Consider the following 19,177-nt stretch of genomic DNA (forward strand, 5'->3'; position numbering starts at 1 on the left):
TCCTCTTAGTGCTATTCAGTTTGCTGTATATTTTGTAAGTTTATTTCTTAAGGATTAGTTACATCCACGTATCTGAGGTATGATGTAAATACACGGGCGATTACAGAGTTCACATATCCACACAGGTAATCCTGAGTTTGCTGATTACAATTACACGGGTAACCCTGAAGTCCGTTTATTATTTCCTTTCCTTATCAGGGTTACCCTTACTGATACACAAACTCCAGGATCACCCTTGCAATTACACCAACCCACAAGGTATCTGAATGTATTTAATCCATTTTCTCAAGGTTTTTAGATATTGTACCCCAAAACTTAAGTATTTTGAGATAGGTCCCTCAATACCCATTATTTTGAGATAAGTCCCCAAAATTCTATTAGTCAGTCCAAAAAGATCCCTCCCAGTTGAATACAGTTAACCCACAAATTGAGTGACGTCTTTTAGTTTTCTTTCATTGCCCGTTATCTCATCTTCTACCCCGCTCAATCCCATGGGTGACTCAGTAATGTCTCTCCCCAAGCCTATTATAAGCTTACTTCTCCTTCATCTAAACTCATTGTTTTTCACTCTTCTCTCTAGTTTGATTCTAAAGTATTTAATTCACATAAACTGTGTCCTTCACTTGTTTCGTAGTGATGCAAAACAACTTCAATTTACTGAACAGATTCATATTCAAAATACTAAAGAAGCTTTATACATGTGTTCAGTTTGGCTTAACTTCTCAAAATAACCATTTAACCAAAACCCACAAAACAAAAACCCTAATTCAGAATTCATACATGTTCTCAATTTCACTTGTTCTCCAACAACTCAAATCCAATCTCTGTCTTCCATATCAAGTTTCTCAACTGCTTCAACTGGTAAAGTCTTGAAAGAGTACAAATTGAGTTTCTGATCATTGGGGCCAGGCCCCAAGTTTTCGGTTTTGAAGGAAAAAAAAAGAAGTGGAAAGGAGAATTATTGAGGGGAGAGAGGGGATTTTAGTTTCCTTCCATAATTCACCTTAACGAGGGTAGGTTAACATGAACTGGGATATTAACTACAGCTGAGTTATTAAGGTGGAACGTAAATTGTAAAGTGTCCTTATGTGCGATAACTAACAGTTTTGAGGGACTATTCTCAAAATAGTGGGTTTTGGGGGACCTATCTCAAAATACCTAAGTTTTTGGGGGACCAGTATCTTATAAACCCTTTTCTTAATTACTGGGTTTTCCTTTTCCCTAGGTTTTATCTATATTACCTATTTTATTTAAGAGGGTTTCATCTTATGGAAAAAGAAAAAGATCTTTGTTTCCTATCATCAACAACCAATGTAAATTCTGCTTCCTTCACCAAAAATAAATATTTTGTATTTTGTTTCTTTTGTATGATTAGACATGGATGAGGGACGTGTTGCTTATTGATGCAATATGTATATTGCAAAACCTTTCAGCTACTATATCATGTTAATTACCTGGATAATGCTTAAATAACTCTATATAAAGTATTACATGTAGCACAATTTTTCAATATGGATGATTCACGTTTTTCTCTACAATTGTCTATAATAACATGCTATCTAAAAGCTGGAGGTGCATTTTCTGGCTTTCCCGATCCTACCCTAAGTTATTACATTTTTTTACAATTTCTAACTTAATAATATGGTTTTGCGTTGAGGGTATTTTTGAAAAATAGTGGCCCGAATTTCAGCTTCAATTGTTCACTCAATTTTGACATTCACTCTTATTCCTCACCCCTTGAAGCCATTTGAGGACGAAAAGGGTGGTGTTGTGATGGCATTGGCAACATGGATGTAGCCTATAGCTATTAGGAGTGACAGAGGTTAGGGTGGATGTGGGGTGATGGGATTGAAAACATGCCAGTGGGTGAGGAGGTGAGTGAGGGCATGTGCACCATTTCAGCCATTGTCATGTTGAGGAGAACAAAACGAAGGAAGGTGATCGATTGGTTGGCATTTGTTGGGAGAGAAAAGAGGATGTAAAAGGAACTTCAAGTGAATATCAATAGAAGATCAATCCACTCAGTAAAAGCAACTTTTGAGGCATTTCCTTCAGCTGATCATAATGATGAAAGTTCATCATTATCTGATGATAATTCACCTACAAGCGTACCATCACAGCCTCAAACAGATAAAAAAATCCTAAGTAAATGACTGTAGAAATTATTTTAGGATCTATATTACATTGCATTTGCATGCAGTTACTTAAAGATTAAAATGTGTTTAGTTACCTTGTCTTAAGATTTCTTAATGGCATAGTATAATTATATAGTAAGGGTGCCTAGCTTTTTATGCTTGTTTATTGTTACTGAGAGCTGCTAAGTTAATCTAAGTTATGAACCCTTTATATTACTTCTTTTTTGTATTTACTTTGTTAAATCTTATTTGATAACTCTCGAAAATTCTCATGTGTGGGTTTCTTTCTTTTATATGGATGGTTGCTCTTCTACAGAACTATCTGACTTCCCTATTTATCATTGGACGTTTTACATTTCATAATTGCAGTCTTGTTTCTAAAAATAAACTACTTATGCTTGGAAGTACTAAGTGAGATTTTGTGTAGAAACGTTTTATAATGCATCCAAGAAGTAAATTATTCATCCCCCTCAATCTCAGGTAGTACTGACAACATACTAATGTGTTTGTCTCTCCCGTTTCTTTATGCTAAACTGAGTGTTGTCATGTTGAATCTCATTTCAAAGTTGAAAGCAACTGGACTTTTAGCACACACATATCATTATTGAGAAGAAAAGATTGATTTGTTTGTATAGACTATAGAGCTTGAGTTCTCTGCTCTTCTCCACAGCACGTAGGGTGTACTTGTTAGTACATACTATGTTGCGAAAAGTGGCTCATATTCTGATTTGAGTTTTTGGAATAATTACATTGAAAACATAGAAATTATGGTTATATGACTTTTTAACACTTTGTGAAATTGTTTGGTTTATTTTCTGATCTGTAAAGCTTGTTGGTGTTACTCATCTAGCTTGTTTTTTTGATAAAATATTTTCTTTATTTGCTAAAAGCCTAAAACTATAGTTATGGATATCGTGGACAGAAATTTTTAAGTTTGAATGTTCAAACCTTCTTTATGTGGATATTGAAGCTTAAGTACATATGCTAAATTCATAGTAAAGTTTGTCAAAAATATAGTTCTGAATTTTTGTAATTTAGGATTTCATATAGGATGTATATTTTCATTTTGGGACATCTACAAATCTTTATGTAAATTATCTGATATGACACTCTATTTACTAAATGTCCCCCGTATTTCCCCAATATCTGTGATTCCTTATGGAATATTACTGTCCCTGATATCCAATATTCAGAACCGTGCATCCAAAAAACAAACTTTAATACATTGTCATTTACTTAAAGAAGAAAACTGCAATCATAACAAAGTAATAACACTACAGTCATACAGGGACCTTAGATCCTCGAGTTGGAAAACTCCATGGTTGCTATTAATGCATCGTCATTGGAAGTTCACCAGAACCGTAGGATGAAGATAACAATATATGTCATTTGAATATTGACAGATATATTATTATTCAAGACCTCTCCCATATAGTGTAGTTAACTACATGAAAAATGATGGCCCATCCATCGAATTCATAATAATGGGGAGGACTAACCTCGTTAGGCACTACATCCCACAATCCGTCACTGGCAAGAATGAGAAACTCCAAATCATTGTCAACATCTTGTTCCTGAAAGAATCACCTAAATGAACTCTTCACTAAGTAAAAAATGTGCACTTAGACATATACTTACAATTAACCAACGACAATGTAAGTGAAATTTGGAAGACAATAATGTCACAAACAAAATAAGAATTTTCCATGGAGAAGCATGATCCAATTTTTCAAAAATAAGCAAAAAACTTAGTGTCAATACACAATGATTTTGAAAAAAAATATACGAGTGAAGAGAAATTCATCTCGGTTAGCAGGCCTTTACAGAAAATAATTGAATGATATAAAATTCCATCCTATATAGAGACACCTTTTAAATTCAGAGACCTTGGTTACAGATCAAAGGTTAGTCGAAATACAAAATACCTCACAAGGCATTGTAAAGATATCTGCTACTTTTGGCACTAGAAAAACTTGAAAAACCAAATATTCATTTATATGCATATTAACCTCAAATCTAAAAGACTGTTGCTTTGCTTGAATAGGAGATTGTGAGACATTAAATATTCTGAATTTGATGTCAACATAAAACATGCTTGCCTCTTCTACAAACTTCCCATATACAACAGAGATGTCTATGGATACAAAAAATCCAGTAACTGGTCTACATGACAGCCCTTTTCTAATTCTTCATATGAAGGGATCCCGCTATCTCAAATGTGAAATACAGCTTGCTAATAGGCTGATACTCATGAGCAGATAATTCATGATGCAACATTCCAGTAAGTTATCTGCACTGTTCAAGGACCTATGCAGCCTTCAAACATTTATAATCAAGTGACAGAGAAACAAACCTAGAAATAACCTAAAGCATATAGTCCCACTAATTATACTCAGACAGAGAAAATCGTGTATTCAGTAGGTTTATCTTACATTTTAATAAGTTGTATAAGTGTCTGATATGTAATTGGGAGACCATTTAAACATGAAATAATTTAAAAATATATCATAAACTCAACAAAATGATTTCTTGGAAACAATAATTTGTTGCAATATTCAGAATGATTTTCACATCCTTTATTCTCAAGACAAGACAAAGAAACCTATTAGTGTCATTGTTATATGTCTTGAATTTTACGACCTGGATACATTCCATGGTTCACTCTGAATTACGATGCAAAAAAGAAAACTAACACGAGAAAATTCTGTAGAAGGCTGATGGAGTGGAGAGTTTGGGCCAACCAGTTCTAGTTTTGACAAATTTCCATATTGTACAATATGTATTAAGTTCTATAATACACACATCCACATAAAGAGCGACATTAATACTCCTAGCGCATAACTAGTTTGGTTATGCCCACCTCCAAAACAACATCACATGCTATCAACTTGAATGAGCCACTCTTGTTATTTTGGTCTACATGTTTTTAATGATCTACAAGCAAAAAAAAATTTAGGATATTGAGTTCTAGTTACTCATGCATCAAATGGTTGCAAAATTAAGAGTTTAACAACAATACAACCAATGACACAAACGTGAAACATGGTAAGAAGTATTCAAACATTGAGATTTTTGGTTCATATGTCTTAAGACAAGTGGGGAACAAATCATTGATTGGAATAGTCTTAATTCAGGCATCACAAAGTTCCTTTTGCCAGGGTAATAAATGCTCAATGCACATGACTTTTCATAATTGTTTAACTTTTGTAACCATTTGTTGTTAGGGTAATATATACTCAATTTACATGACTTTTCATAATTAGTCTTTAAGATATAAAGATCAAGCTAAACAGAGTAGATTGTGCAATTTTATTGCATAAAACACGTTTTTGTAAGTAGGCATAACTAAGTTAGTACTTCGTAATGTCCTAGGACTATTAAAGCTGCTCTCATAGGTGTATTCATGATTAAGATAGGGCTACACATTATGTCTCATACAAGGTTTTAAATATTTGATATCGAGGAAATATCGGATGACCAAAATTCATATCGGATTGCAGATATCAGGGAAATATCGGAGATATGTGGTAAATATCGAAATGCCATAACGGATGTTTGCATATATAGTATAATGCGCTAAAATGTAATCTCAAGTTCACAACATATTTAATGAAATCTAAGCATACAAAATGTAAAAATAATACATGTTTAGGATCGCTAATCAACCTTATAAAACAAATAAAAGTACAAATCAACGTTGCAACATTTCATCTGATTTTTTTATTAGGCCAAAATATCATTTGATATAATGGGAAAATCATGATATCTCGCTAAAAATTGCTAAACGTGATATATTGTTCTACGACAAGCCATATAGAAGGATATATCGGCCAACATATCGGCTAATATATCGGACCTATTGGTGATTCGATTAATGAGTCTCTACTCTCCTTTGCTCATGACAGGCCCTACAACATTATATTTATATGTAACTTGATGAACGAAAAATTCAAAAATTATATCTCTTCAAGATAAGATTACATAAAGTTGTTAAGAATTCAAAATTGAGTTTATCTTTTAGAATTTTAGATAGGAAATTGGATTTAACCAATTAGTTACTGTAGATCTTGAAGTCCATTAGGATAGAGATTTAAAGTGGTTTTGGATTAGATTGTTGTCTTGAAGTTTTTTTAAAGATAGAATTAATTTCAAATTTGTTTTCAGAGATATGATTTTGAAAACTATAAAGATGGGTTATGCTTTTCGTGGTAATGGGAGATTATGAAGAACATTTATGGAAAAAGTCAAGAAAAACTAGCATGAGACTTCCTACTGTAGTGGCATATGATTTTCCATGGTGTGAAGCTGTTGTCTTGTAGGCTAGATGCCTACGAGTAAATCCAATCTAACCACTCTATTTATTTTTGTATCATTATTTTATGTCTTAGTTTTATTTTAGTTCCAATTAATCCTATCTGTCCAACCATTTCTAGTCTTCAATCTTAACCCTCAAACATAAAGAATAAAAATTTCACCCAAGTCCCTAAACCCAAGTGAAGACTGCCACTCTATGTTGCATGGAAATGGGTATAGGTACAGGACACGACAAATTTGTGAGAGGTAGGGTACAAGGTCACGGATATATAAATATTTATATACAAATATATATTAATATTAAAATTAATAATTTAAATGAGATCAATATTGTTGTTTATTCACATGTCATGAGAATTAAAATTCCTATAAAATTCCTATTCTTTTATTGTGAGTTATAAATTGGAAAATTGCTTATTTTTGAACTAGAAACCGAAGTGACCCTTTAAAATCGTAGTTTAGATTCTGACATATGTCCAATGAGTTTCAAGAAATGGACGTGAAGTGTAGGATATATATTAAAGAAGTGTATGACAAGTGCTTTAAATTAAAAAATGTACTGTATAACTGAGTACATGCATGAAGAAATGTATGCATATATGCTAGGAGGTTTGGGTACGACTTCAGATAGAAGTACCCAATTAACAAATTGCACTCCCACAGATTGTCAGTAGAATAAAGCAAAAGCAAAACAAACTAGTATAATTTTTGAAATGTTGTTTTGTCCTTAAAATAATAACATTAGATAAAAAGAACCTGAGTTAATTTGATTATAACAACCTTATGATTATCAAAGCTTCTCATTTGTGTGAGTTGAAGTACATAATCTCCATTAAGTTGTTTGAGTTGAAATACAAACCACACAGGGCTTGTCCCACATAAGTTCCTATCCACAAATCACCTTGGGAACCACATTAATAACATAATGAACAATAATGTGTTGTGTTCACTGGAAGTAGTTCAAGCATGACATAGCACCTGTACCCTTAATCATGACATTTCAAACTCAGTTCCAAGTTCCAACTGTTTGAGGTGAACTTCAGGGCTTCTGCGATGATCTTCAACTTAGCATTTCCCTTCAAAATGCAATTGTCTATGAAGCAGGACTGAAAGCAAACAGCTCCACAAAAGGACTGAACAACCCTTTTAGAATCTACTCTCATCTTGGCCAACGTAACTATGAGAAAGAGAGAGTAATGCCCCATGCCATATACTTATAAGCTCGACGAAATTTGGCAGATAAGATATCCTTTTGGTTATGCAATTTAAACTGATTCAAGTAAAGAGCATAAAGGGCCAAAGGGGTCAATTGGGACCATGCCTCATCAAATTCTTTACGCAGACTTGGCCACTTAAGCTTAACCCTCATCAGAAATTTAGGCAAATTTCCTTATTTGCCACTTATTAAATTCAGCACCTCCTCTAAAACATTGTCTTTTCCACTAGTTTCATCACAAGTTTCAATTACAACCTTTTCCATCCTATTCGTGGCCAGAATTCTCAAATTCCTGGGCCTATTTCTTGTAGTTTTGTAGCATATAAGCAAACATTTCATTTTGGAGTTCCAACATAACTTGGTTTTCCCAGCAAGGATACCGAAATTAGTTAGTCAAAGAACAACCATTGCATTCTTGTTCCTTTTATTATTACAGTAACATATAGGTATCAATAACATTCAGTGCTTCACAGCTGAGAAAGCAATATATTTTTTATATGAACAGCATGCACTAGTATATGTGAGGGAGGAGCAGGGTTTATTTCTCTACGTAAAATAAGCTACTAAATTCGATGTAGAAACCACACCAAAGATATGATTAACCACCCAGTTTAACATAGTTATTACAGTGACATACCTGGATTTCAGGGTCAGCCACTACAAACCTTTTCAGTTGGCGATTACCAAATGCACGAGACATTGCTAATACACCTCCAACTCTCCAAGTGCCTGCAAGATAAATATGCCCAAATCAATCCCTTTGGTACGCAACAGCGCAGTTAATTTTCAACAACCTGGCTTCCCTGCATCACTATAAAAGCCCAAAAGATCCAGTTTAAATGAGCACAGATCAAAATAAATGGATTACGATGCTTAAAGCTAGATTCATCAAGACAATTTATCCGTCTCCTATTCACTTTTCCACAGTCATGAGCACTTCTTTATTTTTATTTCCAGTTCTCCAAGTCGAAGATGGAATTGATATAAGCAGTAAGACCCACAAAGATAACCTGTTTTATCAACAACATGCAATGATCCAGGAGCATGCCAACCACGGGCCAGGCCATGAAATATCAAAGTACTAGTCAGAGGAATTTTTGGTGGAGATGAGAAGAGAATCGGGTTACAACAGAGGATGACCAACTGCATTAGGATGCTGTGACTAGATAAGATATTACAGCAACCACTTATATGTAACAAGTTCAATCACCTCATACTAGAGGAAACCAGCTGTAACTGTTGTATCACTGGATTCCGATCAAATAATAAAAGAAAAACTAATAGATAAGATTTAATACAAAAATATAAGCACTATCAATCGATAGAAAAAAGAAAAAGAAGAATGTGATGATGATAAAACGCTAGTCTATCACAACCTCTATTTCAGATTGTGTAAGAGACAAAAGGTGATACTGATTTTTCCTAATAGGGCTAGTAGGGCATAGTGATCTTAATTCACTGAACTGTTGTATGGAAAAGGAACGATACGACAGGAATTCTTTGGATAAAGTAGTGCTCTATCCAAGAAAAATAACCACTTTATCGAGATCCAAACTTTTGACAGATACCCAAAATGACAATAATTTTGGAATAAGATACCGAACACATAAATAAAGCATTTCATGCAATCTGAATGTGATATCCTAAAGTGACTCGGAACATCTTGTACAAAAGGCTTTTCCTATAATTTGCTTCCGTATAAGCTTTGAAATTCTAGTTACAGTTTCTTCCAGATAGCCAAGCATTAAACTAACCATAACAAAATTTACATTTTATTGAAGAGATAAGTAAATCAATTGACGTTGACCTGTTTCCCGGTGCAAGTTCAGAAACCATAAGATAGTATGTATGGCAGTGGAGAGGTATTACCAGCCCATGTGATAACACCACCAGCAAGCTCAATTCTGTGGCGCTCATCACTTCTGTTTGGCTTGTGGTCGTCTGAGAGAGGGATAGCTACAAGCAAAAGCAAGGCTACATGCTTCAGAAAAAAACTAAAAATATTTCTGTGGAAATATAATGAATAACAAATAGACAAGGTCAACAGAATGATAGAGAAAGATGAGTATAAGAAAAAGAAATGTGCATAGACAGAAAACAAAAATATATGTCATCAGCATGCAGCCATGCACAATTCTACAGAAAATACTTCTACCCAGAACACATTAGTTATCCATGCAGTTTGGCACAGAGGCTTAAAATGTAAGTGAAATCTTATTATATAAATTAAATAAAGCCATTATTCTACACTCTAATATTACTCCCCTGAGCCACTGAACAGAGACATCTACCAGAATACTGTGTTTTGTCTCTCATGCACAATGCTTATCATAAAATGGTGTAGCAGAAACCAACTAAAGTCTATACCCAAAGAGTCAATTTTCTCTAGTTGTTTCCCTTAGGACCCAATTCTACATGGAATTTTTTGGATTATGGCAATCTCTTTCACTTTACAATCTTATAGGCAAGTCGACTTCAACAACTCCACTCTCCCGTTATTCCAAAACTCTTAGCTCAGTTGGAACTTATAATACATGACACTTCTGAAGCATGTAAAAATCACAGGTTAGGAATATGATCTGTAACATGAATGTGATTTCATAAAGAAAATTATGATGTTACCTTTTTTTTCTATATTCTTTCGAAGCCTAGGAAAATTTGAGGCTGATCCTTGGACATATATAAAATAGCAAGAACAGAAACATATTCTCAATTAGCCACCAGATTTCATATCATAATTCTCTTTCTCATCTTTATTCATGCTCCAGAACAAGCCCCAGGAGCAAAAAGCTTACATGTGATCATGAATTATAAGAAAACAAACTTCATTAATTATGTAGCTAGATTTACCTTCATAAGGTCTGTCTAAGAGAGCTACGTAATCCTCTCTGATTTTTGACTTCTTCGAGGAATCTCATATAATGATTGACCTACTACCTGATTTACCAATGTCTACAACTTATGCACAACTCCATATTTGACTTTCTTACTCTACCTAATATTTCAGCCTTTTGGTATCCCTTTAGTCAAACTTACAACAATGTAAAACTATGGCTTACAAGTTACAAGCAGTTAAATACCTTATAGTTTACCCTAATTTGCACACATCTGCCCTAACTTCTTTTCGCAGCACTTATACCTTGAAGTTTTTAAAAGTTGCACTTTAACGTCTTATGTTATGCAAACGTGAAAAATTTTCTCCAAATGATCCCACATGACATTCACAATATAATTTTAGAATGCTCCTAATGTTTCTTGAATTACCATTAAAGATGCCCCAGTCTTATTTTAAATTTACCATAATTATATTTGAAATTAGAATTATGGTAGGTTTAACAATAAATTCAACAAACATCCAGGGCTAGAAAGATCTAAAATTAGCTTGAGTTTCACATGGAAAATTTGGGGCAAAATTCTCATGTTTGCATGACATGTGATATTAAAATGCAATTTTTTGAAACTTTAGGCTACGTAAGTGCTACAACAACAAGTGAGGGTATATAGATGCAAAGTAGGGAGAACTATAAGATCATCAAGTGCTAATTAGCCTAAAACTAAAGCGTTTGTCAACAAGACACTTGTAAATTAGGAGAATCCACTGACTCTAAAGATTATGACCCTCACATTAGACTTCTCTAGCTCCTTTTTCCTGAGTCATGCCGAGGTTGTATACTACAAGAATGAAAAAGCCACAACAGGAGAAAAGAGTCATCCAGATTGCAGTCTTGGCATACAGAAAGGTTACAACAGAATTTCTTTCCAGTTGCATTATATTTGTATTGACCATCATAAAGTATAACTGAGGTATTAATCCTGGTAACATACTCATCAAATTGAAGTTTAGAACTTGAACTTAGCTTTTAAATGATGAAGAAGAAGAATTTGGAGAAGTTGATGCTTGCTGTCCAGAAATTTCAGTAAATAGAAGAGAGAAGACCCTCAAGAAGCACCCATTTAGTATGCATCATAAATGATCAATTAAATGTGTTCCTTTAGCGTACCTCAATATTAAAACCAACGGTAACATAAAATGTAATGCATGAATTCTAGATAGTTAAAGCGTATATAGCATAATGCATATCGTAGCCTACATGTTTTGTTTTTCTATTTTAAACAAATATAAATATTCATAATAATTTTAATAAATAGGACTACGATTTCAAAATATTAAAAAAGGATATTTTTAATAAAAAAATCAAAAACTTATAAGAAGATATAGCAACTTAGTAACAAGGAACTATGAAACCATCTCAGTCTTGGGGCTCAGGAAAATTTTAACATTGGGCAATACTGCATATCAAATGATTGCCTTTGATAATTGGAATATAAGGTGGACTGGGAAGAATCCTCCTTTCAGTTCATCTGCTGCCTTTTCCATGCTCAAGGCTGAATTCCTTAAAGTTCCTTGGTGGAGGTTAGCATGGAGTAATTTCAACCTCCCTCGACATTCATTCATTCTATGGTTAACTATGCATAATAAACTCCTTACTAAAGAGCATCTGCATCTTAATAGAAGAGGGATCCTGGTGGATACTAATTGTTCTCTCTTTGGTACTGCTAATGAGAATATTGCTCATCTTTTCTTTGAATGTGATATATGCCACAAATTATGGGAAGCTGTCTCTTCTTTTATTCAAGAGGAGAATGGCAATGGAATGAACTTCACCCATGGGTTATTAGAAGATGGAATGGTAGGGGTGGTATTGATAAAATTAATAGGGCTACTCTTGCTACATCTGGAATCATTGTTCCAACAGGTCATAATGTTCTTCAAAATTAAACTCCGTGATATCACCAAGTTAGCGGATTGCATAAAGAATAGGAGATGGTGTCAGGCAATGCACATTCAACCAGAATTTATATCTTAACTCAGATGCTTACAGGCCCCGGTACCTCAGTTGAATGGTGAATATGTGTATGGTTTGCAACTATGGTGTACAGATTTTGATGCAAAAATGTTTCTATGAGGCCAGGTTTGTTGGAGAGTGAAGTTTTGAGTGATGGTCATTTGGTTTATGTCAAATGTTGGTATTTGTTGAGCACGGTGTTTCTTCGATTGATTGTTCAAAATCAGGATCAGCTTAGGTGCTTTACCCTGGGAAAAGATGATACATAATGTTCATAGATAAGAGAAGAGTATCTTGTTTCTTATTTTCTTAAGAGAGCCTGCTGGTTACTTTGTAACTGAGGTTAGAGGAATTTTGTGTAGATAGGAACTCAGTAGCTTGAAGAGAATCTGTACTTAAAGATCTTTTCTGATTTTGAATAAAGCTTTCATGCAAAAATAAAAAGTACCAGAATAAAATATTCAAATATATTATCATAGATTTACATATCTCATTCATAATTTCACATTCACTTAGTTCACAACAAATCATAAATTCACAATCACAAACATAATAATGTCACTAAGCATCAATCATGACAATTGAAAAAGCAAATAAGGCTTAACAAACAATCCAAAAGCAAATACTCAATTGCTTCAAGTCTTAAAAATTGCAAACAAAGAAAATATTCTCAAGTCTATGGAGAAAAACTAGGAAAAATTCCGACTCCTTAAGAATATGAATCTGAGCATCTTTTTCCCTGACCTTTTCGGCGATGGGGCCCGATGTTAAAGCCCCCTTTAACCCAAAAGAATCATGTGTCCACTACCTAGTGCCAATGTGAATTTTTAAAAATCCTCAAAATACCCTCCCTTGTCCTATATGAAATAGCCCACTTTTTCCTCCCTTTTTCCCATCTCATGTTTCTCTTTCATCTCCCATGAACCCATGAAACTCATTAAACTCATTGACGCAAAATATCATAATTTCATTTCCTTCCTCGACCACCTCCTCTCCCCTCTTCGCTGAGTGAGAGTGAGACACAAACAAAGATGGAGTGATGGTACGAACATAGATGGAGTGGAGCAGGAAAGATAGGCGTTAAGGGTGAAGGTACTGGTTAAGGAAGGAGGATAAAGAAGAAACTTGTTACTTTTTATAATTTTATTCATAAAACTATTAAAGTAGGTGACTGGAGGACGGAGGAGAAGAGATAAGATGGTGAGGAGAAGAGGTAGTAGTTGAGGAAGGGGGGATTTGTTATTGTTTACGTTTTTATTCAAGAATCTTTACCATTGTTTATAAAGTTGTTACTTTTTGTAAATATTATGTTACATTTGTTCATAAAATCGTCGCAATTGTTCATAAAACTGTTACACTTATTCATTAAATTGTTATCTTTACTCTACATTATAAAATGTCACTTGTCGTTCATAAATTATTACATCTATTCATAATATTGTTACCTTTGTTAATTAAGATGTTACATTTTTATGTTTTCTATGAAGTACAAAATAAAATATCAATTTCATTCATAAATTGTTACATTTGTTTATTAAATGTTACCTTATAGTAAGTGAAGCAACAACGGAAGACGATGGCAGGTATTTTACTTGGAGTTAAGTGGAAACAAAGAGAGACGACAAAGAAAGAAAAGAGTAGCGGAGCAAGGAGAATGAGCAAATAGAAGGAGAGTCCATAGTTCCATAGTTGATAAGAAGGTTGGACGACAGAGAACAAGGAAGGTAGGCAAGGGGGGAGGAGGAGGAGGGATCATGGCGCGGAAAAACATAGATGTCCTAAAAGAAGAGACGTGTGGCAGAGGAGGAGTGGTCACGGCTGAGGAGGAGGAGGAAAGAAAAAGAGGCTGGGGTAGGAGGAGGAGAAAAGGCGGCTAAGGAGGAGGAGGAGGAGGAGAGGGAGCGGCAGAGGAAAGGCGGCAGCAGCGGAGGAAAGACAGATAATCACTCATCAACTGACCTAAACCCACAACCAAAATCCATTTACAATGATTTACTTCAAGACCAAATTGACAGATCTAATTGAATGTTAGACATTTCGAACTTCAACCTAACCTGAAATCCGAAGAAAATCGGACATTTTGAGATCTCGTGCATTCTCTATATTCGTTTGGAATAACTCTAAAATGAAACTTTGAGGTTAGAGCCCTTAATAAATATATGACATTCTGAAACTGTAATTGGACTAAATAACAATAGAAATTTATTTTAATAATGGAAATATCAGAGTAGCTAGAAGTTTCATTCTATCATAATACATACATAACATACATTGCATATTATTCTCATAATACTTGTGGTCTTTCTGTCCAAGTGCAGGTAGTACCCATGTTTAAAGACATCTATTCCACTAAGCCTCTTATCAAGCGAAATTAATGAAGACCAGGAAGACTAGATCAAAATCTGACATTTAATTTGTATATTCTATTCTGCAAATAACACCAAAATGGAACTTTGCATAAATATATAGAACACTAAATCTGATGAACATCCCAAAACTAAGCTACTACCACAACTCAACTTGAGCACAAAGGATTAAATCATTATCTTTGTGCAGCCAATTGGAGCACAAGGGACGAACTCTCTTCTCATCCACTTGAAATGTCCATGAGAACCTTTTCATTAAGCTACTTACAAGCAACACGTTTACGGAAAACTAGGTCTAGTCATATGAAGGAATTGATTCCGGCAATTGTAGGCATGCATATATCGGTATGAATATTAGAAATCCAAAATGAAATTATCATACACATTAAGGCGGCTTGATCAGGCAGAGGTATACTATGAGAATTAATGACTAGGAGGGAGATCATGAACAACTGGCACGTGTGCAAGAGGTCATATATAGTTGACACATAAGCGCCTACGTCGTTAATAACTAACAAGGTAAGGCTTTTAAATATTTAAGATGAGGGCATTTTAGAGAACTGATCTAAACGAAAGTTTTTGCAACAACAACAAAAGAAAGAAAAAAGATATGGCTAATAATGTGCAATTCCTTAAATAAGCGGTGATTACTTAACAAACTATTAATCGAAATTCATGATCATAAATAACACAATAGAAAAAGTAATTGGAAGATAAATTTGGAGAAATCAATAACTTAAGAAAGAAAGAAAAAACCTCTGACAAGTTGTTTATTAGGGTTGTACCTTTAACTATAGGGCTACAAAATACTTGCCATCTTAAAAGGAACAAGAAAAAAAAGAAAAAGTCAAGTATAAAGAAACACAGGCTACCTTTCCCTGCCTTAGACATGACAGCACGTGAATCCCCAACATTTGCTACATATAAATGATTTCCAATCAAAACTGCTGTTGAAGCTGTAGAACCATCATCCCGTAAAATATTTCTCTCAACATTCAAGAAGTCTGAATCAGTTTTTTTATATGTCTCACCTGTCGTATAACAGAAGGCATTAAACTTTTATTCCTCTTCTTTTTTTTCTTTTTTCTTTTTGGAGGGGAGACAAGTGCTTTAATTGCCAGGATTAAGAACTTCTATTAGGCATAACATCCATGGGTTGAACTTACTTAAAGCTGTTTTGGTATCTGTCATGAATTGTGGATGCTTCATAAGGTTTTCAAATAAGTGAGCCTTTAAATATTCTGCAGCACGTGAACCACCATGACCTGTCATGCCAAGTAATCAATCACTAAGATAAGTGAAAGTTCATGCTTTTAACATTATGACGATAAGTATTAACTCATGGAAACCAGACCATCAAATACCCCGAAGAGATTAACTGTTTCTCCATCAATTTTAGAGGTCTTCATGTCATAAAAGTCCTCCATGCTTGGTCTCCTGCCTCTAAAACTTGAATATCCACAACTCAATCTTCCATTATTGCTGAAAACCAACCAAGAGAACGTAAGGCCAAATATTGGAAGTAGACTTCCACATCAAAATACTAAAGAACCATCTTTTACTGAAACTCATGGTGATTAGAACGAAACCTTGGTTAAAATATGCTAACAAACATGTATTCAAATAAATTAAGAGTGATCTAACAAGAATTTCCGTAATTAATGTTTTACTTTTACATACATAAGATATGGAGAATATTGATGGCCATAGTTTTCTCTAGAATCCAGCATAATTTATTGTGTATTTGTATTAATGTAATCCACTAGAAATAGGTGAGGAATTCCTTTCCACACAATACAATGCAGAATGGTTGACAATAATAACTGTGTACATCTCTTCTGAAATTCCTAAAATGGGAAAATGAAATCAATAGAACGAACAAAAATAGGAACATGTAATCTCCATGTCCCTACATTTCATTTACATATATAGCTCATTTTATATGCATCACTTGCAAGTCTTATGAGGGTTTTGAAGACATACACCTGGATTGGAAATGCAAAGTGGCATTCAAGAAGTTTCTTTTAATATGGCATACAGAAATTATGACATCATGACAACATTTTGCATGACTCATTTTGTCAGAGACAAATCATTACCTGATTGATTACAAGCTTAGTTTGAAATGATGTTGAAAATTTAGCCTCCCTTCTCTTTCAAGCATATTGCTCCTAAGTTTTACAGTTTAGAGGTTTAGCCATCATTTCAACTTCTGAAAATGTAAAGATGATCACTGTTTGAAACTTCACAATTAACCAATCTTGTAAGACAAATAAAACAACATCCTCTTCGCCTAGTATATCAATTCCCAGCTACCACATATAACGTGTAAGGAATTGAAGATCCTTCTGGAGATTTGTTTGATGAACATGAACTTTTATTAAAAATGTTAAGCAAGTAGAAAAAAGAGCGTTGATCTCCATCAACTATAGAACTCGCAGCATCTAGAACAAAGAACTAGCAATTATGTGACCACAAAAGACACCTACCGGGCTACCATCAAGCCCTAAAGTAGGATAACCTCACATTGAATGGGAAAATAGTGATAAGACTTTCTTCGTGATCATTTTGAACTATACCTCGTTTACTATCATTTTCAACTTTGAAAGTTTCCGCTAACTTACTAAGCTTGCTTCACCTCACATCACAAGAAAGCAGTTGTAGCTCAAATCCAAATTTATAAATGGTTTATTTGCACTTTAATATCCCAAAGCTTCACTAACTTCTAACTTTGATGCCGTGAAGTTCTATTTTGACAAGCTTATATCCCCAGAGTTTAAACATAGACGTTAATCTGACAATTTCATACCCAGAGCGCCGAATTTGCTCCTCACTGCCCTGAAACTTAAAAGAGCTGGCATTTGGTAAGAAAATTTGTATCTCTTTCACATTTCTACTAAAATCAACTTTTCAGCACTTTTGAGGTATCAAATTGCCAGAATAGAACCTCCAGGCTGTCAAAAGTTAGAAATTCCACCCCCTCCCAAAAAAAATGTGGAAGAAAAGGAAAAGAAAACGAGAGAAGTTCTGACCTCATCCATCCTCCGCAAACATAACCGCCATCATTAACGCAATCTCTCTCCTTTAAACCGCCGACGACGACAGGTCCAGTTCCCGTCGTCGCGCCGCTGGAATCCACCATCATCGTCGCGGTCGCCCTAAAGCTCCGACGAGACCGAGGGAACAAGATCAGGCGATCGCTGCTCGCATGATCGAGGCCGAGATCTCGCCGGAGATTGAATCGGTCGATCGCCGGAGAACGAGCGATAAGGTTTCTGAGTCTAGCGATGCATAGTACCATCTGACGATTCGAATCGGCCGATAGCTGGGGATCGACGGAAAGGGAACAGCGAAAACAAAAAGAAAATAATAAAAGGGCAAATACCGGACAAGTTTTTGAAGGACAAATTTCCAAAACAGTCTTCATTTACAAAAATATTTCCAAAACAAGACCCATTTCAACATTATTCATCAAAACTGACCTAGTTTCAGCTATCGGGCTGAAACTAGGTCGATTTTAATGAAGAAAATAAAACTTTACAGGACTTAAAGTCCGGTAAAGTTTAGCAGCCATTTAACCAAGCTGCTAAATTTTATAGGACTTCAAGTCCCGTGAAGTTTCATAGTTCAAAACAACTTGACTTGAAATTCTTTGAAGTTTGAGCTGAATTTTCAGTCTCTATAAATTCGACCTGCAACTTCACGGGACTTCAAGTCCCATGAAGCAGCAGGTTTTAAAAAAACATGCACAGCTTGCTGTGCATGTTTTTTATATACGCAACGGTTTTCCTAAATGCATTTCACAACAATATACATGAAATTTTCACCATGAATCAAACAATATATACTGAATCAAATAATAATCAAACAATAATCACATATATACTGAATTATAACAATATTCTTAAAATTCAGCCATGAATCAAACACGAATCAAACAATACTCACAAAAATCACATATATAAACAATAATCGATCCACAAAAGTATAATATTTGAAAAATCATAAAAGTAACAAATTTCAACAAAATAAGATCACATACAACCCAAAATTCCTCCTCTCCTTCCTGTTCCTCTCTTCCCCCTTCCCCTCATCCGCTCCATCAGCATGCGAAGTGTCGGCTCTATCATCATGTGGCCTACGTCGTCGCGTGTACATTTACCCAAATGATCGAGACCTGTCCTCACGGCTTGCAAACTTGTCAACATGAGTCTTATAAAACACACTTTCTATTCTCTGCTTGATCCTGTTGAAGACCCCTAACGTCGTCGGATCCTAAATGTCAGGCATGTGCTCATT

The 19,177-nt window shown here is 34.7% G+C and overlaps 1 protein-coding gene across 2 annotated transcripts in view; it reads right to left on the bottom strand.

Moving 5' to 3' along the window:
* The window catches only part of LOC109848081 (probable protein phosphatase 2C 52), a 19,630-nt gene extending 1,353 nt beyond the window's left edge, over positions 1-18,277 (bottom strand). The window contains exons 1-7 of one of the 2 annotated variants that reach the window (XM_020417392.1): positions 17,911-18,277; positions 16,233-16,360; positions 16,045-16,143; positions 15,751-15,909; positions 9,535-9,621; positions 8,303-8,394; positions 3,635-3,709 (exon numbers count right to left, since the gene is read on the bottom strand). In XM_020417392.1, coding sequence (XP_020272981.1) covers positions 3,635-3,709; positions 8,303-8,394; positions 9,535-9,621; positions 15,751-15,909; positions 16,045-16,143; positions 16,233-16,360; positions 17,911-18,179 — 909 coding nt within the window. In that variant the 5' untranslated portion in view covers positions 18,180-18,277. The remainder of the gene's footprint in view (positions 1-3,634; positions 3,710-8,302; positions 8,395-9,534; positions 9,622-15,750; positions 15,910-16,044; positions 16,144-16,232; positions 16,361-17,910) is intronic. The other variant, XM_020417393.1, reaches the window with a different exon arrangement.

This window comes from Asparagus officinalis, chromosome 7 (assembly GCF_001876935.1).
Source record: "Asparagus officinalis chromosome 7, Aspof.V1, whole genome shotgun sequence".
In the NCBI taxonomy this organism is placed as follows: domain Eukaryota; kingdom Viridiplantae; phylum Streptophyta; class Magnoliopsida; order Asparagales; family Asparagaceae; genus Asparagus; species Asparagus officinalis.